This window comes from Vicugna pacos, chromosome 12 (genome assembly GCF_048564905.1).
Source record: "Vicugna pacos chromosome 12, VicPac4, whole genome shotgun sequence".
NCBI lineage: Eukaryota > Metazoa > Chordata > Mammalia > Artiodactyla > Camelidae > Vicugna > Vicugna pacos.
This window is the reverse complement of record NC_132998.1, coordinates 66617411-66638602: the sequence shown is the minus strand read 5'-3', so window position 1 is coordinate 66638602 and position 21192 is coordinate 66617411. Positions and strand designations below refer to the sequence as shown.

At 50.2% G+C, this 21192-nt stretch overlaps 1 protein-coding gene across 3 annotated transcripts in view; it reads right to left on the bottom strand.

The window, feature by feature from the left end:
• Window positions 1-1900: 1900 nt before the first annotated feature.
• Window positions 1901-21192, bottom strand: part of MAPK8IP2 (mitogen-activated protein kinase 8 interacting protein 2) — a 31295-nt gene continuing 12003 nt past the window's right edge. Inside the window, exons 1-12 of one of the 3 annotated variants that reach the window (XM_006212555.4) lie at window positions 10968-11367; window positions 9869-9974; window positions 8271-8549; window positions 8033-8126; window positions 6728-7942; window positions 6299-6374; window positions 5992-6164; window positions 5798-5907; window positions 5083-5187; window positions 4868-4938; window positions 3098-3196; window positions 1901-2629 (exon numbers count right to left, since the gene is read on the bottom strand). In XM_006212555.4, the coding sequence (XP_006212617.1) occupies window positions 2557-2629; window positions 3098-3196; window positions 4868-4938; window positions 5083-5187; window positions 5798-5907; window positions 5992-6164; window positions 6299-6374; window positions 6728-7942; window positions 8033-8126; window positions 8271-8549; window positions 9869-9974; window positions 10968-11032 (2466 nt within the window). In that variant the 5' untranslated portion in view covers window positions 11033-11367 and the 3' untranslated portion in view covers window positions 1901-2556. Of the gene's footprint in view, window positions 2630-3097; window positions 3197-4867; window positions 4939-5082; window positions 5188-5797; window positions 5908-5991; window positions 6165-6298; window positions 6375-6727; window positions 7943-8032; window positions 8127-8270; window positions 8550-9868; window positions 9975-10967; window positions 11368-21192 lie in introns of those variants that run through there. The other 2 variants (XM_015246411.3, XM_031673594.2) reach the window with 2 other exon arrangements.

Genomic DNA, 21192 nt, shown 5'->3' with positions numbered 1-21192 from the left:
CGCAGGAAGCCCAGGTTCTAAGGGCAGAAATGGGGTAGAGGGAAGACGGGGCTGGAGAGGCGCAGGGATGGGGCAGGCTGAAGTTCAACAGCGAACCACAGCAGAATCTGAGGGTGAGGGGCCTGCTCAGGTTTCTGTTTAAAAATCCTGGTCTGGTTGCAGGTGCAGGTGGATTTGCAGACACAGGTGGAGGCAGGGAGCCTGGAGGAGGCTGCTTGTTGCATAAAGATCCAGGCAACAACTCAAGGTGGTTTGATCTAAGTAGAGGCAGGGAGGGGGACAGGCAGATGTAGGGGTGACGGGGTGGGGATGAAGGTGACAGCAGGGGCAGTCTAGGGTGACTCCAGGACTCCAGCTCAGGAAAGTGGAAAAAAGCGTAAAACACAGATCACAGAATGGGGGCAGGTGGGGGAAAGGCTTATGTAAGTTCTGTGCCTGTGTTTTGTTCCTCTGCACCCCAGCGCCCTTGCGAGGGTCACTATATTTATGAAAACTCACAAAGCACCCGGCCAGTGGCTGGCCCAGGGAGTGCCACTGAAGGTCAGAGGTAAGCCGCTGGGGCCCTCAGCACAGGGAAGGTGAGTCCTCGGGGAGGAAGGAAGCCAGCGAGGGAGAGCCCAGGACAGAGCCGGAGTGGGGGTCTGGAGCGCAGCGCAGCTGGAGACCACGAGGTCTGAGAAGGAACATTCGGCGAGGTGCAGGAAGGGGCCAGAGAGGTGGAGGAAGTGGGCAGGTGTGGGGAGGCCCCACAGAGCAGGAGCTGTTCCAGGTGAAGGAAGCCCAAGCATGTCCAACAGCTGTCCTAAAGGGCCAGCAGGAAGGGAAAAGTTAATGATACAAAGAAGTGGGAAGATGAGTGGGGGAGGGACTGAGCCCAGCAGGGACTCAGGCTGGCTGAGCAAATGGCGCCTTCCCTGAGACGGGCCTGGGGGGTGTGGGGCATTCCCTCCGGACAGAGAGCAGAAGGCGAGTGTTACAGCCGTGGGGTCGGAGGGCACGCCCCACGCCCAGCAGCAGAGAAGGTACAAGCTTCCAACAAACACATCCACGCCTCTTTCAATTTCAGTCAGTAGGAGCGTTTTCCCACAGATGCTCTACTTGGTCTTCTTGCCGCGTGGTTGCCATGTTCCCGGGTGCTGGCGTGCCGCTGGTCTGGAGCCCTGGCCTGAGCAGGGGCTTCCCAAATGCTGAAGGTGTGGGGCATTTACTGACCCCTAATGCTGTGACTGTATTTCCATTTGCTGGTTGCCCTTGACTAGAGCAGAGTGTGTGATTTTTACAGACAGCAGTTTTCAGTCTTCAGGGAATGAATCTGTCTGAACTTGCAGCTGTTCACTCCTGTTTCGTAGCCTCGCCTGTTGTCTTCCTGGTGTTGCTCTCATCCTGGGCTCAGGGTTAGGGGCCCAGGCCCACCCTCAGGAAGGCACTGACTGCATGCTGACCTCAGCACCTGAGAGCTGGGGCTCATTCAGGGACAGGAGAGCAGGAAAGCCCTTTCTCCAGGAGGTAGCATCTATAATCACCTAGGGCATAGTGAAAAATAGTCACCTTTTTTCCTCTGGCTTTCTGTGGAAAATTCGGAAAATCCCAGGCTTAAGATTGAAGCAGATTGACCCCTGCTGTCTCACACACACTCACAAGCGCGCACGTACAGTCATGAGCACGCACACCCTCAGACCCCCTTGCACACCCACTCCTGCACAGGTGGAAGGAACACACATCCCATGACCGCTTCTCTCTGGTCTCAGCTTCCTCGCTGACCAACCGGGAGCATTTGGGGAGAATTCCCGACATGGTTTTGGAGAGCACTGAAAGGGTAAACCTCCTCACGGCTTGGTCCCCGTGCCATGGGCGGCACCTGGCCCTGCGCCTGCTTCCCCAACCCCAGAAACAGCCAGGGTCACACCAAGCAGAGAGTTTATTGAGGTGCTGGACTGCGGGGAGTGTTTGCAGCGGCAAAGCAGGTGCTGGTGTGGCCGGGGCCCGGGGCCGGGCACCTCCTCCTAGCAGCGTCTGGGGCTTGGGGTGAGCATCAGGAACGGCTCCTAGTCCCCCCAGGGCCCTTCTGAGGAACTCCTTCCCGCCTCCCCTGACCTCTGTGGGGGGCAGTATGGGGTCCCTCTCTTGGTTCCTATGGTCAAGGATGGGAAGATTCCTTGATATTCACTATAAAAATTAAAATTCCTTTATAAATCACAGGGGGCGAGTGGGAGGGGGGAATCACCTGGGAGCTTCCGCCACACACCCCTCCCAGTTCTGACCCCAAAGTAAAGAGCAGAGGGAGAGGGTTTGCAGGCACAGAGGGGGCAGAGACAGACAGGAGGAGAGAGGAGGGAGGCCAAGGGCAGACCAGGTGACACAGAGAGAGAATGGATCAGGGGAAGCGGAGGCGCAGGCTCCACTCTCCAGCAGCCCCAGGGGAGCAAGGAGAGTTCCCAGCATAGCCCGGAGACTCCCTGGATGTCAGATCCCACGTGCCCCCAGTCCAGTCCTTGCCAAAGCTGCGGTGGCCTATTGAGACACCTCCAGCCCCAGCTGCTCCCAGTAGCAGGACGGCTACTCCAGGTAGATGTCCTCGGTGGGGCAGGCATACTCCAGGTGCTCCTGGTAGTACTCCAGGAAGGCGCGGCTGGGGGAGAGAGAGTCCTCAGCCCCCAAAGCCCCCAAGCCCCCCCACCTGGGCCTGCCCACATCACCCCCCAGCTTCACTCAGCACTCCTGGCCCAGCAACCATGTCCGCAGCACAGACCACTTCCCTTACTGTCTGGCCTCGATGCTGCCTTCCCACCCCCACCCTCACCCCCACCCCCACGGGCAATGCAACTGTGCCCTTTCCATCCCCAGGATCCCCCAACGCTCCTGCCCAAGTGTTCCAACTACCACCTTCCCAACCTTCCACCTCCATCACTCTCACCTGACCTTCCTCCTCTCCCACCTCCCCTGTCCCCAAGTCTCCCCAAACCTCATCCCCGCATCCTCCCAGCTTGCTCACCCCCCAGGTCACTGCTGCATGGGTTCTGCTCCCTGCCCCGCCAGTCCAGCCATTGCTCGCGTTGGCCCAACCCTAATCCTATACCCACCCTCCGGACCCACTCACCCCACACTTTGGGCCACGGGCCTCATCGACTCCTGGGAGACGAAGACATGGCAGGCAAAGCGGCTTAGCAGCGGGTGTTTGGTGATGAAGCCAAAATAGCTGCAGGGTGGCAGGGAGAGTTGGCATGGAGGGACGCCAAGGCGGACTCACACCTCAGCCCCCAGTGACTGGGGAGAAGAGGCAGGGACAGAGGGCTCAAGGAGAGAGTTGGGGTGAGGGAAATGTGCGGCTCATGGGATTTGAAGATTTGAGTCCCCCTTTTGGGTCCCTGTCCAAACACAGTGCTGGGCATCTGTGAAGAGTTAATGACCTACGTGAACTTCTTCACCACAGGGGTGTCCAGCTGCGTCTTCCTTCTCCCCAGCCACTGCCATCCATCTCTGTGCCTCCCCTACCCTCGCCCTCCCCCGAGCCTGGACCACAGAGCCAGGCCTCTCCCCTGTCTTTTGGACACCACATCCTGGCTGACTCTTCCTTGTCATGTCACATGACACCATGAGCCTGCCCAGCCCCACCCCGGGCCCACCGTCCGGGCTAAGCCTTGGCCCTCTACCCTAGCCCTCCATCCCTCAGAGCAGCACCTATACAGAGGACCCCTCAAACCACCTCCCTTGTCAATGGAGAAGCCGCCAAACAGGACTCTGACCCCGCTGAGGGTTGATATCACCGCCGGCCAGCAGACACAGCCCTCCTCACTCTCTTGCCACAACGTCCAGGTGACACATGTGCTGGCCTTGGCATCGGTCACAGGCCAGGCCCAGCAGCAGCTTGCCCTTCCCACATCCTGCCTCCCTTGAGGACCCACTTCTCCAAATACCACCGGGCGCTTTGAGCCTCTGTGTGCCTCTGTCTCCCTCGCTGGGTAGCTCCTTCTCTCTCCTTCATCTGGGGCACTGGGATCCGTGCGCAGGAGTCTGGCTGGGCACACAGTGGTCATGCTTCTCCCCTTTCAGCCCAGTCTCTTCTCACTCTGTCTGGCTTCCTATGTGCTTCATGGCCAAAGTTACCCACCTGCTTGGAAACATTCCTCCCCCCAGGTCTCCTTTCCACATTCAGACCCACGTAACAACAGCCACGTCAGTCTCACTGCGTCTGCGATTGGATACTGTACCACCAGCCTGACTGGCCACTCACATACCTCTTCTCTTGGTATGTGGGCTCCTATCTTCCTAACACCCAGGTCACCCTTGATTCTCCCTCCAGGTCAGCCAATCAACCACATCCTATCGACCCAGGTCCTGCCTGCCCCTCCTCCTGAATGCCTGCAGGACGCAGCACCCGGGTCCTTCCACTCTGCCCAGCAGCCAGAGCCAGTTTGTCAACCTGTCATACTGTGACCCCACCATCAGTGGGATTAAGTACAAGCTCCCTGGAACAGTCAGAAGGACACAGGTACCCCAAGTGTCCTTCAAGCTTTATTCCAGCTGCTCCCCAAGACCCTAGTGTCCCTTGCCCACAGCTTTGGCTCAGCTGGCCCCCAGCCAAGAAGACCCACCCTATCACCTACTTGTCTTTCAAGGCTTGCAGAGTGCTCTTCAGTTGCCTCTTGAGTGGCCCCACCACTGGAGCCCCATACAGACGTCCACCAGATCCCCTACAGGTGCTTCCAGCACTACTTGTCTGTGTGTCTGTCTGATCCTTGTCTCCTGAGCCCAGCAGAGTGGGTGCCATGTGGGGGCTCAGCTCATGGAGCTAAATGGGTGTGGGGGGTGGAAGGCGGGACTGTGTGCGGGCAGCCCTCGGGGACTATGGGGTGGCTCAGGCTCTCACCAGCTGTTGCGGGGGTGGCAGCCGCAGAACGAGATGTTTTTCATCTGGAAAAAGTGGCTGCAGTGTTGGAACTAGAAGGGGAGAAGCAGGAGTGCGCCAGGTTAGGTGGAGTTGGCCCAGGGCCATTCCAGCCACCCCTGCCAGATGTCCCTCAGTCAGACCCTCCTGCCTTACACCCCCCAGCCTCCCCTGTCCTCAGGTCCTCACACCCCCACCTCGGGTCCTCCGCTTAGACTCAGCTTGACCCCCCGAAGAGAAATCTCAAGGTCACAGGAAGCAGGAGGACGTAGGTGGACGGTCAGTTTCCGGGCAGTGGCAATCTGGAGAAGAAGCCAGGGAAGAAGGGGGTCTCAAGGGCCTACAAGGATGTCTTTCCCTCCTGGGGGAACATTTTAGATTAGATCCGAAGACTTCTTGCACTGGCTCTGGAAGATGGGAGCGTGGTCTTGGCCATTCCTCAGTCCCGGGACAGCCTGCCTCACCTTCTTTCCATTCCTCCCACCGACCCAGGCCTCCTCACTGCATGTCTCCGGAGCTGAGTGGGGGCTTCCGGATACAGGGCTGTCTTGCACCCCTACTGCTCTCCTGCTCAATCACAGGACCAGCAGATGGACAGCGCTCACTCAGTGTCCACTGTGTGAATCAGTGAATGAGCAAATGACTCCCAGGGAGGGGTCTGTGAGAGCTGGTCTTGATGTTCAGGTAGGAATAGGACAAGTTGAAGGGGAGGAAGGGCCAGTGGGAGGTGATGGGGGACAGCTGCTAAGCACTGTCCTGGGTTTGCCTGCCCAGGCCTCTGAATCACAGCTGGAGGGCCAGGCATCTGAGGTCCCCAAGGCATCCCCTGAACCCTCTGTGGAAGAGGGCAGAGGCCTGGGGTCTTCAAGGTTGTGCCAGCCTGGGGGCTGGGGTCCCCACCTCTAGACTGACCTTCTGCATGGCTGCACACAGGATGCCATTACCCTGGTGACAGGGCACCTCCACGGAGCCCAGGAACTGCACGTCGAAGCGCTCCACCCAGCAGGGGCCCCGCTTGCTCCCTGGGGGAGGGTCACAAGGGGCTAGGTCAGGTGAGCGAGAGGAAGTCTGGGGTGACGAGAGACTCCCTGGGGATGGGGCCTCACCCAGCAGGTCCTTGGCAGGGCCGGGCACTGCGTGGGCATAAAAGGCCGGGAAGACACCACGCTCCCCTGTGCGCATGTTGAAGCCACGGAACCAGAAGTCATCCTCCTCAGCCTCCACCAGCACCGGGTCATCCACATCCAGCTCCAGCTCGTCCGGATGGCGAGGGATGAACCTGAGATCAGGTCAGAGGTGGGAGGTCACTGGGGCAGGGGTAGGACTGGCTGGCTCAGGAGGCCAGCAGTGTCCTATAACATCTGCAGACTCAGGAGGGTCACCAGTGGCAATGGCAAGGGGGAGAGGCTGTACCTGAAGACGGCCCGGTGGGTTTGCTCTCTCTCCTCCCCATTGACCAGGCAGGAAAAAAGGCCAAAAGACTCAGTGCCTGAGAGACAGAAACAGGAGACAGAGACTCAGGGGAAGGGAGGAGGAGGAAAGAAAGTACCTGATGGCCTGGCCAGTTCCCCCCGGCCCCCAACAGTATGGTGTGGGTTGTCCTCAGGTGGGGAGGGAGGGAGAACCAGCTCATCAGGGGTTGGAGGCAGAGCAGCCCTCCCCACCCCACGGGGGTCTGGGGAAAGCCCCAGGCCTAGGTCCTGGAGAAGAGGGCAACGCCCAGCCCTGACCACCCGCAGACCCTCGGGCTGCCTTGGGCACTCTGGGGATCTGCATGGGCCCTGGGGCTTAGGAGGCAGCTTATTCCCCTGGGACCACCCCCTTCCCCCACCCCCCACTCACTGGAAGATCGAGAGGTGCTGTTGACAAAGACATTGAGGAACTTCTTGGAGAAGGTGAGGTCGGGGCTGTCTGGGGAGGCGTCCCCAGGGCCCTGGCCACCACTCAGCAGTGCAGCCCCTGCCTCTTCCTCGCTGGCCTCGCCACCACTGTCCTCCTCACTGTCGTCACCCAGGCCAGCGCAGCGCCGCAGGCTCACCAGTTCCAGCTGCGTGTGCTCGTCCACCACCAGCGTGTACTTCACTGCATCGTACACCAGCGAGGCGTCCAGCGCCGCAGGGCCCGAGCCTCTGCCCCCAGGGGGCGCTGCCTTATCCCCAGCCTCCTCCTCCTCCTCCTCATCCTCTTCGTCCTCCGAGCAGGCGGCGGAGCAAGCGCGGCCTGGGCGGGCAGCGCGGCCTGGAGCGGCCCACAGCGGCGTAATGGTGTCTCGCGTGGGGTTGCTGAGGAAGAGGCAAGGCCCGGGCTGCGCGGGGCCGGGCCGAGGTGCGGAGGGCGCAGGGGGCGGCGGCCCACACAGCGTCTCCATGTCCACCAGCTCCACGCCGCCTGGCCCGGTAGCCGCCTCGGGGGCCTCAGGGGTCCCACCGGCGGGCGTTGCAGGCTCCGCGGCAGAACGCGAAGCGGGAGACAGGCACTGGCCTGGGCAGAGGATGGGCGAGGAGCCCTCGGAGATCATGCGGCTCACAAGGTTGCTGAGCAGCCAGGGCGAGTCGGCATCCTCGCTGAGGTCTGGCTCAGACTCGGACCCTGACTCATACTCGCTGTTGGTGTCATCGGGGCCCACGGGCAGAAAGGCAGGGCGACGCGGGGGCTCGCACGGAGGCTCAGGCTCAGGCTCAGGCTCCGAGGCGGGAGATGAGGCCTCCTCAATGGAGTTGGTGAGGTGCGAGGAGCGGCCGCTGCTGCTACTGCCGTCGTCGCTGCTCCGCTCCAGCTCCGTCTCTGAGATGGACGAAATCATGCGCCCCAGGCGCGCGCCCTCTGCGTCCTCGGAGTCGGAGCCCGGCGACGACAGCTCTTGGCTGCTGCGCCGGCCCCCGCGGCCTCCGCTAGAGCTCCCCAGGTCGGCCTCTATGCCCGGATCTGAGGAGGGCGAGGCCCCACCTTGTGCCAAGGGCCCTGCGGGCTGGTTTCCTTCGCAGTCGCAACCTGGGCGCAAAGGTGACTGCGCCCCACAGGGGCTCAGGTCCGTGGGTGGGAGCGGGGCGGGCGGTTCTGCAGAGTAGGAGGTGCATCAGCCAGGCCACTCCCCTCTACTCCTACCCCCTTGCTTCTTATGCACCCCTAACCTGCGGTCTAACTCACCTTTGAGGGGCTCCTGGGCGGGTGGGCACAGCACTGTCTCCTGCCAGGAGCCTGGAGGCTCCAGAGCAAACCCTCCATTGTTGTTCAAGGAGTCCTGAGAGGTGGAGGTTAGGAAAGCAGCGTTGAGGAAGGGTCCCAGTTCTCAGGAGTAAGAGGGGACAGGCAGCCATGGGGACCAGAGTCCTGGATGCTAGGAACCCCAGTTTAGCCCCAGGATGCTGTGAGTCTGGATGCTCACCTGGGCTCCCAATGTTGTCAGGTGGAGTGTGGTTGGCCGATGCTTGTGGGGCTCTTCCAGTGAGGGGGAGGGGATCAGGGGCTCCTGAGTAGTGTCCTCTGAGCCAGGGCCTCCTCCCTCCTTGCCCTCTCCCTCTCCTTCCTCCTCCTCTTCCTCTTCATCCTCCTCTTCCTCTTCCTCCTCCTCTTCATTGTCATCGATCATCTCAAACTCTTGGAAGTCATCCTGGAAGGAGCAGATGGGGTGCGGCTGCTCCGAACGCCCCAGGGAGAGGCTGTCCTGCAGGAAAGAAGAGGACAGAGCTGGGCCAGAGTAGAACAGTGACTGGGGATCCCAGGTGGCAGGAAAGGGGAGCAGAGTTCACTCTGCTTTCCACCAACAGCTTTTTTTTTTTTTATCGGCTTAGGATACATAAGGATCACTCCAGTTTTTGGTAACTAAGAGCCCAAACTCTTAAGTCTGGGTGACAGAGATTCCACAACCCACCTGTCAGCCTCATCTCACCCCCAAACCCCATCACATGTGACACAAGCACTCTTTACATCATAGCATTTTAACACAACTCATAACTACCATAGAGTTTTGGTTCTGTCTTCCTCATCAAGCTGCAAGCTCCACCAGGATAGGGCCATGTACATACTGTACATGGGTGTACCCTGCCCCCCACCGAGAACAGAACCTGGCCCACACTGGAAGCTCAGTAAATATCAAATGGATGCCTGAAAGAAAGACAGCTAGCACCCAAGACTCACCAAGCTCGCACCAACCTCAGGTTAGGAACTTTGACCAGATAATCCCTTGCCAGCAGTTCCTTTCCTCCATTCTCTCCTATCTCCCTCATCTGCCAGCTCCTGCTGGTGTTCCTGAAGGGCATGGTTGTGCACCATTTCCACTGGAAAATCCCGATGGCCTCATTCTCGGGTGGTTTCTCCTTTTTGCACCTGTGTCCCCCCGTTGGAATCTAGTCGTTGACACCCAGGCTGCCACTGCCTTTCACATGTCTTTCTCCTCTACTAGATATAAGCTCCAGAGGGTAAGGGCCACACTGGTCCTGCTTTCCCCCGAGGCACCAGGAAGCCCCCAGCACTTGCCACTTGGGAGTTGCTCAGGAATGTTCTTGAATGAAAACAAACATGGAGAGATAGGGAGGAGGAGAAGCAGGAGATGGGGGCAGAAAATATTTCAGGGGTGGAGACATGAGGCAGACAGATGGAGGCTTGAGAGGTGGGGAAAGGGCTGAGGAGGAGACAAACTGAGATGGCAGTTGGAAGGGGTTAGATCTTTCTGAGAAGTGATCTGAGGACAGAGGGCACCAAAGCATAGGCACATCTTCCCTCCCCCAAGCTAGCCTAGTGATGGAGGTCAGGCGAGGACTGCTGGGGAAGGCCCTCAATGGAGAGCCTATAGTCTGTTAGAAAAATGTAGGTTTGACATCAAGGAAGAACCCAGGTCAAGAGGCCAAGAGAGAGGAGGCAATCAGAGGATTTCTTGTTCCAAGGGTAAGCTTAGACCCGCCCTAAAACCCGAAAAGAACGTTAAGCAGAGCCCAAGTGAGACTCTCCCTTCAGAGAGTTCTATGCCCCCAGCCCCTTTCCCACCTTTTCGCAGTGGTCCGAGTCATAGCTGAGGCCCAAACCGCAGTCATCGGTGATCTCAGACAGATCTTCATCATCAAATTCTTCCAGGCTTATGTCCTGGGGAGGTCTGATGAAGAGACCAGGGTAAGAGAGCAAGGACTGGGCTCCTGACCGAGTCACCAACTCTGGACTCTCCATCTGGGAGATGGTCCTGAGGAGGGGCCAGAGAGACCACCCCCCGGATCCTGGGCCCTGTGACCTCCATAGCCCTGACTCCCAGACCTGCATCCTGCCGTTATCTTGGACTTCAGACTCTACTCTCCAATGGATTCTCCCACCATCTGAGCCATGATCAGCCCAGAAGAGCTGCCTGTCCCTCGAACCCTCCTCCCAGTCCTCCTCCCTCATGGAGCGAGCAGCCTCTCCTCCCTCTGTGCTTGGCTCCAGGCCCCTCTGGGTCACAGCCTCAGCCTCAGGGGAGTCGGGCTAAGCAGAGAAGGGGGAGGGGGAGATGAAGCTGCAGCAGTAGAAGGAGGAGGAGGGGTTGAGCATGTTCTAGGAGCAGAGTCTGGCCACTCTGTCCCCCACTCCCACCCAAGGCAGGCCTACACCCGGAGGTTCAGGCTTCTCCCCACCTTAGTCCCTTCCCCCAGGCTCCAGGCTTGATTTCAATTCTCTCCCTCCCTGAGCCCGACAGGCCAGGCCAGGCCTCCACCAAAGAAACCCAACAAGGCCAAAAGGACACTGCCAAGCACAGAGGGTGTGCTCAGCATCCTGCCCAGGCAGGCTGCCCCTCAGATGCTCAGTCCACGACCTCCACCCTTGAAGGGTCGGCTGTCCAGGCTGGGTGCGGCACTGAGTCTCAGCAGGAATCGGGGGTGGAGGGTCATTGGGCTGGAGGAGGGGGGACAAAAGGAGGACAAAAATGGAGATAACAGGAACCCAGGGGTGGGGGATGGGGAGCAGGAGTCAGGACTAGAGAGAGGCCTGGGGCTTGGGTACCCAGTAGACGATAGGGGTGAGGTGGCAGGTTCGGGTCGGAGGAGTCTGGGCACTGGGTCAGAGAGGGGACTGCAGGAAGGAAAGGGCCTGCCAAGGCCCGGGGCGCCCAGTTGCGTACCTGCAGCCTGGCGGCGATAGCGAGTGAAAGGTGGAAAGAGAAAACATCTCCGCCCGATCCGCCATCTTCTCCGGGGAGAGGCCTGCCGACTGCGGCGGGGGAGGGGTGCCCAGAGCGACAGCCCCGCACGCCCTTGTCGCTCCCTCCTGCCCGCCCTCGGCCCGCCCCGAGTCACCTCGTGACACGCCCTGCGACACCCCGCCGCCGGCACACCTCGACGCCAGGACACCGCGGCAGCGCGAACTGGGGGAAGGGAGGGGAGGACCCGGGAAGAGGGAGGATCCGGGGGAGGGGAGGAGGGCGGACCCGGGAGGAGGGCGGAGGGGATGGCGGGGAAGCTGGTTGGAGGAGACAAGATGGTTTGACTGAGAGGCTCTGGTTGGGGAATGATCGGGTGTGCAGTTTGGTTTTTTCGGGGTGGGGGCAGGTGAAAAGTGGATTGGTAAGAATGCGGGATCAGTTTGTGCGGTGAGAGCTTAAATGAAGAAACTGCGGTGGGGAAGTCGGTCAGCAGACCTCTGGTTAACTGAGTTTTTTTGGGGGGGGGGGGCTAGTGGAGGGGTGGGTGCGGCTGCTCTAGGAGCTGCGCTGACGTCCCAAGTAATCAGAACAGAAGAGCTGAGGTCCCAAGTCTGGGTCTGAGTCAGTCATACGGAGACTGGGCAGAGGATGAGGAGCTGTCCACGTCTGGGTGCTGATCAGGGCTGGTTGGAGCTGTCCCACAAAGGGTGCTGATTGGGTCTACGGAAATTTCGCCCTAAAACGAGCTGATTGGGGCTGGAGGAGCTGTTTCCCCTGCAGGTACTGATCGGAGCTGGAGGCGCTGATTCCCCAGCGAGTGCTGAACAGTGCCGGACAGAGGTATCTGACCACGGGATGCTGATCCGGCTGGACTCGGAGTTGGCCATACAGACTATGCTGACTGAGGCCAAAACTGAACTTTTCAGTACATAGTACAGGCTGCGCAGGCTGGACTGAGGTATTCATGGGCACTGAGTGAAGTTATAACCCTGAGACTATGTTCATTCAATTGGAAAACTATTTCTTGAGCACCAGCTATGTTACTGGCACTTTTTAGGGTATCAACATGTTCTGGCTTCAAGTGGAGCTGCATAGGGAGAGAAGTGGTTGAAATCCAGCTGGAGGAGTCACATTCGGTGAGGGTTATCTGATATTGCAGTGGGGGAAGGACAGATCAGGGTTGTGAGTATGGTTATTTGTTTGTTTTTTGTTTTTGTTTGTTTTGGGGGGAGGTAATTAAGTTTATCTATTTTTTAATGGAGGTACTGGGGATTGAACCCAGGACCTTGCACATGCTAAGCATGAGCTATAACCCACCCACTCCCAGTATGGTTATTAAAGAAAGTTAGGAGCAGCAGGATAGGGAGACTGTGGAGACGATTTGGCTAAAGAGGGATGCTGGAGTTTCAACAAGGTGGCAGTAAAATTATTCCTTTTTGCTTGATGGAAATTATATGCCCTGATATTTCTTTGTCCATTTATTTCTGTAGAAAATTATTTCTGAAGGATTAGGCTCTTGAGTGATTGATGCTTGGAAACCACAGGACAGAAGGAGCTCACGCAAGATGGGAAAGGTGACATCATTCTCTGGATGGCAATCTTTCCAGCCGAGAGAAAAGGCCTATGGCCAGGGGCAGATGGTGCCCTCTTTTGTGGTCCAACAACAATTTATATTTTATCTCAATTACAGTGTTTTTGTAAGAATGACATTTATAAATGTATGTTTCCCTCTCAATGATTGAGAGCTGCAAGAGAACAGAGACAGTATTTTATCTCTCTTTAAACTTCCAAGCTCCAAGCCCAGTGCCTGGCACACAGTAGGTGGTCAGCAAATATGTGAATGAATGAGTGAATGAGGGCTTATAGGCTCTACCAGGTCTGGGGGATTAAATCCTTTTCATCATTTGTCTTTTCAATTTTAGTAACACTAAGAACATTCTTCATTTCTGGGGTTCAAGGAGTCTGGATGTATTAACCACTCTTTGATTTTCCCCACAAAACTCCAGATCTCTTCCCAGAATTCACAAACAGTTTTGACCAAAACTTCCCAGCTTTCCTTTCAATCCTGAGTCTTGTCATCAAACTGGTTAACATGAACATCCACATAAGTGACCCATCCAACACTCTTGACTTCTGACCAGCCAACAGTCTGATAGTATGTGGTCCACTAATGGTACAGTTAGTACAAAACACAAAATTGGCTGGACTTACAATGGAAGATTGGAACAGCAACACAGTCTCAGCAGTCTTGACCACAGATCAATCCTAGAAAGTCAGGGGACACTTTCTGACAATTTTCTCATAGATTAGAAAATAAACAAATGCAAACTATCTGTCTTTTATTTCACTCACATAGCACGGAAGTCACAAACACAAAATTTTAAATGCCAATAGCTGAAACAAAAAATGAAAAGCTTATGAGCCATACTTTATTGGGAATTCTGTCATAACTAGTAGCTTCACTACCTCTTGAATCTTGATTTTAAGCTCACAATTCTCTGACCATCACTTCCGATTTTTCTTGCTTTCTTATTACCACGACATCCACAATTATTTGACTCCGTAAGAAACTTGTTCCCGGTACTACTGCTGTGTACTAAATTACCACCAAATTTAGAGGAATTAAACAACCACTTTACTTATAGTTTTTAGGTTATAAATTCAGGAAGGACTCCAGTGGGAAGTTCTTGTCAGGGGTTTCTCATGCAGTTTGTTTATAGCCAGAGGTAAGCTGGGCTGGACATCCAAGATGGCTCACTCACAAGGTTGGCAGTTGTCACTGACCGTTGACTGGGAGCTCAGCTGAGGCTGTCAACCAGCACCTACACCTGGCCTCTCCAGCATAGAAGTCTCAGGGTAGCTGGGCTTCTTACAGAATGGCAGGCTTCCCCCAGAGTGAGTGTCCTAGGAAGGCCAGGGGGCAGATGCATGGCCTTCTCTGATCTAGCCTTGGAAGTCACATGGCATCACTTTTGTCGTATCTGTTGGCTAAAGCAGTCACAATCCCATCCATATTCAAGAGAGCAGCCATGGACACCAACTCTCAATGGAGGCGTGTCAAAGAATTTGGAGGCTGTGTTATAAAACCACCACAGATCTCCAGCCTATTGATCTTCCAACTTTTCTCATTACCAAATCAAGTTCCTTGCTTGAAATTAGCCCCCTTTTTGGAATCACCAGCTTCTCTTCTGGATTGTTTCCATCAGCAAACCAACATAATCCAGTGTTAAAAGAAACAGTATATTCTCATCTCTGTTCCAATAAGGGATCCAAAGCCATGGGATTTGCAATACTGTTATGCCTTACAGGAAAGGACAGTAAAAAAAATATCCTTCTTTTAGTTTAAGAAAGAATTCTCACAAATAGTTATATCTTTCAGAAAACAGATTTCTACCAATGAGAAAAACTATTATCATAATGAATCAGAGTTGAAGCTTTTTTTTTCTTAAGGGATTGTCATTAGGAAATAACAACAATCTTTGAAATCTAAATACCTTAAAAGTGTCCTTTGGTCCGAAGTGCATTCTTCAGAATTTTCTTTATTGAGAGCTTGGGGAGGTAAACTCTCAGTTTGTCTAAAAATGCCTTTATTTTTTTGTCCTGACTCCTGAAAGATATTCTTACTAGATATGGACTACTATGTCAGGTAGTTCATTTCCATCATCATCCACTGTCTTCCTCTGAACTCCCTTGTTGGTATGAGAAGCCGCCTCTCAGTCTGCCACTCCTTTAAAGGTAATTACCTTTTCTTCTCCAGCTACATTTAGGACTTCTTTCCTTGTCTTTGGTGTTCTGAAGTTTCAATACAGTATACCTAGGTGTGGTGTATTTATTTGTTCTGCCAAGGTTCACTGAGATTCTTATCTATATGAATTCTCTTTCCTCAGTTTAGAAATTATCTCTTCAAATGTTGCCTCTGCTCCATTCCATCTCTCCTCCTTCTGGGACCCCAATAAGACTTACGCTGGACCTTCTTGTTCTAGCCTCCATAGCCCCTGACCTTTTACATTTTCCATCTCTATGTCTTTCCAGGTAATATTCAGGATAATTTATTCTGATATTTATCTTTTAGCTCACCAATTCTGCCTTTAATTGCTTATAATCTGCTTTTTAAATTGCAGTATAGTCTGTTTACAATGTTGTGTTAATATCTGGTGTACAACATAGTGATTCAGTTCTACATACCTATATTCCTTCTCATATTACTTTTCATCATAGGTTATTATAAGGCATTGAATATAGTTCCCTGTGCTGTACAGTAGGACCTTGTTTATCTACTTTATGTATAGAAGTGCATATCTGCAAATCCCAAACTCCCACTTTATCCATCCATACCCCTTTTCCTCCTTGGTAACCATAAGTTTGTTTTCTGTATCTATGAGTCTGTTTCTGTTTTGTAAGTAAAATCATTTGTGTCATTTTTTTAGATTCCACATATAAGTGATATCATGTGGTATTTTTCTTCCTCTTTCTGACTTATTTCACTTAGAATGATATTCTCCAGGTTCACCCATGTTACTGCAAATGGCTTTTTTATGGCTGAGTAGTATTCCATTGTATAAATATACCACCTCTTCTTTATCCAATCATCTGTCAATGGACATTTAGATTGCTTCCATGTCTTGGTTATTGTAAATATTGCTACTATGAACATTGGGGTACTTGTGGTTTTTTTGAATTAAGGTTCCCTCCAGATATATGCCCAGGAATGGGACTGCTGGATCATATGGTAAGCCTATTTTTAGTTTTTTGAGGAATCTCCATACTGTTTTCCATAACGTCTGTACCAAACTACATTCCCACCAACAGTGTAGGAGGGTCCCCTTTTCTCCACACCCTCTCCAGTATTTATCATTTGTGGACTTCTGAATTATGGCCATTCTGACTGTTGTGACATGATACCTCATTGTAGTTTTGATTTGCATTTCTCTGATAATTAGTGATACTGAGCATTTTTTCATGTTCACGTTGGCTATTCGTATGTCTTCATTGGAGAATTGCTTGTTCAGGTCTTCTGCCCATTTTTGGATTGGGTTGTTTGTTTTTTTCTTATTAAGTTGTCTGAGTTGTTTATATATTCTGGAAATTAAGCCCTTGTCAGCCTTATCTTTTGCAAATATTTTCTCCTATTCTGTAGGTTGTCTTTTTGTTTTGCTTATGGTTTCCTTTGCTGTGCAAAAGCTTATAAGTTTGATTAGTGTTTGTGGAGTTTTTAATGATGGTTATTTTGACTGGTGTGAAGTGATATCTCATTGCTGCTTTGATCTGTATTTCTCTGATGATTAGTGATGTTATGCATTTTTCATGTACCTATTGGCCAATGTATGCCTTCATTGGAGAAATGTTTGTTTGGATCTTCTGCCCATTTTTTGATTGGGTTGTTTGTTTTTGATATTAAGCTGTATGAGCTGTTTATATATTCTGGAAATTAAGCCCTTGTTAGTCACATCATTTGCAAATATTTTATCCCATTCTGTAGGTCGTCTTTTCCTTTTGTTTATAGTTTCCTTTGTTGTACAAAAGGAAAATCTGAGATAATTTTTCACTAGCATATACACAATACAAAAAACATTAAAATAAGTTCTTTAGAATGAATAAAAACATACCTGAAAAGAACCTGGGTCTACCCAAAGGAATAAAGAGGACTGAGAGTAATCCTAAAAGACTTTTTCTCATGTTTGAATTTCTTTAAAATACAATTGACTGTATCCACTTCTTAGATCGGCGGTGTGTTATAGAGTCTAAAACGCTGTGTGTGAACAGAGCACACAGCGACAGCAGCACAGGGTGGGAGAACTGGAGACCCACTGCTGTGAGGTGTTTATATGTGAGGTAGTAAGCTGAGGTGGCGTGATAGCCTGAAAGTGTATACTGCAAACCCTGGAGAATATGTGTTAACAATTACAGAGATATGAGCCAATTAGCTAAGAGTGGAGATAACATGGAATTCTTATACACGTTTGTTTAATACAAAAGAGAGCAAAAAAGAGGAGGAATTAAATAAAGGTAAAATGGGACAAATATAAAACAAATAGCCACGATGGTAGATTTAAAACAAAAATGTCAATAATTACATTAAATGGAAATGTTTTAAACACTTAAATTACAATGCAGATATTGTCAGACTGTATAAAAAAGTGAGACCCAACTGTAGGCTGTCTCAAGAAATGGACTTTAATATAAAAACAAAAATTAGGCTAAATGTAAAGGCTGGAAGGGAGAAGAACCAATGAACTAGAAGGAAAGAACAGAAATCAGTGAAACAGAAAACATAAAAGCAATTGAGGAAAATCAATAAAACCAAAAGCTGGTTCTTTGAAAAATTCCATAAAGTTGACAAACCTCTAGTTACACTAATTAAGGAAAAAAGTGAGTAGCCATAAATTACCAGCGTCAGAAATGAAATAAGGGACATTACTTTAGATTCAATAGATACAAAAAGGATAATAAAAATTACTATAAACTAATTTTTGCCAATAAATTTGACAACTTAGATTAAATGAATAAATTCTTCGAAAGACACAAATTATCAAAGCTGGAACAGGAAGAAGGGGAAAATCCAAATGGACCTATAGGTATTAAATAAACTGAATTCTCAGCTTAAAACTTACCTACAAAGAAAGCTTTAGACCCAGATTGCTTTACTGGTGAATTCTAAAAAACATTAAAGGAAGAAGCTGTACGTATTCTAGAAGAAACACTTCAGAAAATAGCAGGAAAGAACCCTTCCCAACTCACGTTAAGAATCTAGAATTGATCATTAGTGAAATTTTGTGAAGAACAGCAATCCTAGTTTGCCTGGGACCACTTGCCTGTGACCATTTGCCTCCTAAAGTAACCCCTACAAAAAACCCAGTAAGCATTCAATCCCACAGAAAAGGCTGCACGGCCCCAGAAGGGCACGCACTTCAGTGCCATCTTCAGATATGGATATGAAGCAGAATGGGAAAGGGAAAATTTCCCAGAGAACATGGCTGGGGGCTGCCAAAACAAGGAACTTTCTCTCCTGCCAGGGAAGGGCCTTCACTATTTCTGCTCAATAGGATTTGGAAAGTGTCGTGGACCAGACTTACATGTTGCCTGTGTTGCCTTTTCTTAATAGGGGTTTTTATTGAACTTATCCTACTCTTACTCTCTTGTATGCTTGGGACACATAAAATATTTTTCAGTTTATAAACCACTAAATTTATAAATTGTTGTAAATTGATTATATTGGGAAGCAAAAATGTATCTTTTCATTTTTTAAAATCCCTGGTCCACAAGGATCTACAGCTAGACCTTTTGGAACAAAATGCATAACTCAAGGAACCTGAGCTTTAAGCTACGTGAAACCTCTGCAAATGATCCCCCTAGGGATAAAGTGAGGGTGTTCCATACACAGGAAAAAAGAATGCATGGACCTGTGAACGACCAAAGAAGTGGGCTGTAGCAGAAACTGCTCACTGTCCCACATAATTGTAGAATCCAGATTTTTAATCAGCCATTTAGCCCTCTAAAATAAAATACAGTTTTCAGTCTCCCATGTAGCTAGTAGCATGTGGCTGTTTCTAGATATTTCCTTTAAGAGACTGCAGGCAAGAGGTGTGTGATCGTCCGACTCAGACCTTCTTATCCCTGTTGGCTTAAAGCTGGAAGCACTTGTTGAATCATGAAGTAACCTTGGGAATGGAGGACACAAAGGCAGAACAAGATAAAAGAAACCTGGATCATAAAGGGTTTCAAGGAACAGAGACACCATCGACGCCCAGGGCTGGCCATTCTAAACCTGGGCACTGTGTAATTCCAGGGCCTCCACTGAGTATATCCTATGTGTTCAACCACACACAGCATCACCAAATTTTCTCTTTTACTTAAGTCACTGTTATTCTGGGTCTTAGTGACTTATGGCCAAATATTATCCTACTGTTACAGAATAGAAATTGGGATAACCAGTTTGGAGAGAAATTTAGCAATATTTAGTAAAACTGAAAACACACATATCCTATGATTCCTATGATATACTACAGCAGTGGTCCCCAAAATGTGATCTGTGGATTCCTGGAGTCTCCAAAGTTCAGCAAGGTCAAAATTATCTGTCTAATACTAAGATGTTATTTGCTTTCCTATTGGATTGACAGTTGCATTAATGGTGCAAAAGCAATGGTTGGTAAAACTGCTGGTTCCTTAACACAAATCAAAGCAGTGGTACCAAATAGTAATCAAAATCACTGCTACATGCTCATGGCAGGGGGCAGTTTCACTTACTAATCAGTTTCACTTACTTGATAAAGCAATAAAATGTATTAAAATTAATTAAGCCTTGACACTTAACAATTCTAATAGTCAGTGTGGTGACAGAAAGCGCTGCATACTGAAGTCCAGTGGTTGTCACAACTACTTACACAATTCTTTCAGCTGGCAGCTGAACTGGCCACTTTTTCCATGAAACACAGTTTTTATTTTTTAAACTTTCATTTATTATTGAGGTAACATTGGTTTATAACATTATATAAGTTTCATGTGTACATTATATTTCTTAATCCTTATAGCTTACATTATATTTCTACTTCTGTGTGCCCTACAGCGCGCTCACCACTAGGAATTTAGTTTCCATCCATCCCAGTGCAGACCTTTTCGCCTTCCCGCCCCTCCTCCTCTGGTAACCACTATTCTGTTCCCTGTATTTACATCTTTATTTTTGTTTGGTTTGTTTTGTTCATTTATTTTGGTTTTTTCTTTTTTTGCTTGTTTTTTATATTCCACATATGAGTGAAATCATACTGTATTTACCTTTTTCTGTCTGATTTATTTCATTTAGCATAATATTCTCAATGTCCATACAGCTTGTCACAAATGACAAGATTTCATCTTTCTTGGCTGAGTGGTATTTGAGTAGTATGTGGCTGCCAGGTTTTTCTAACACCGTTTATTGAAGAGACTATCCTTTCTACACTGTGTGTTCTTTGCCCCTTTGTCATAACTTAATTGACCATATATGTATAGGTTTCTTTCTAGGCTCTCAACTCTTTTTCATTCATCTATGTATCTTTTTTTCCCCTAGTACCATGCTGTTCTAATTACTATGATTTTGTAATATGGTTTGAAATCAGGGAGTTCCAGGTTTGTTTGTTTTTTCTCAAGATTGCTTTGGCTATTCAGGGTTTTTTGTGGTTCCATATAAATTTTCTGTGAAAAAAAGTCCTTGGATATTGACAGAGATTGCATTGAATCTGTAGATAGGTATTAAATCTTCTTTGAATGTCTGGTAGCATTTGCCTATGAGGCCGTCTGGCCCTGGACTTTTGAGTTTGGGAGCTTGTTGATCACCTTTTAAATCTCTGTACTAGTGACAGGCCTGTCCAGACTTTCTTTTTTTTTTTTACATTTTTTATTGATTCATAATCATTTTACAGTGTTGTGCCAAATTCCAGTGTTCAGCACAATTTTTCAGTCATTCATGGACATATACATACTCATTGTCACAGTTTTTTCTCTGTGATTTATCATAACATTTTGTGTATATTTCCCTGTGCTATACAGTGTAATCTTGTTTATCTATTCTACAATTTTGAAATCCCAGTCTATCCCTTCCCACACTCTACCCCCGCCACCAGTAACCACAAGTCTGTATTCTCTGTCCATGAGTCTATTTCTGTCCTGTATTTATGCTTTGTTTTTGTTTGTTTGTTTGTTTTTGTTTTTTAGATTCCACATATGAGCGATCTCATATGGTATTTTTCTTTCTCTTTCTGGCTTACTTCACTTAGAATGACATTCTCTAGGAGCATCCATGTTGCTGCAAATGGCATTATGTTGTCGGTTTTTATGGCTGAGTAGTATTCCATTGTATAAATATACCACATCTTCTTTATCCAGTCACCTGTTGATGGACATTTAGGTTGTTTCCATGTTTTGGCTATTGTAAATAGTGCTGCTATGAACATTGGGGTGCAGGTGTCATCCTGAAGTAGATTTCCTTCTGGATACAAGCCCAGGAGTGGGATTCCTGGGTCATATGGTAAGTCTATTCCTAGTCTTTTGAGGAATCTCCACACTGTTTTCCATAGTGGCTGCACCAAACTGCATTCCCACCAGCAGTGTAGGAGGGTTCCCCTTTCTCCACAGCCTCTCCAGCATTTGTCATTTTTGGATTTTTGAATGACGGCCATTCTGACTGGTGTGAGGTGATACCTCATTGTAGTTTTGATTTGCATTTCTCTGATAA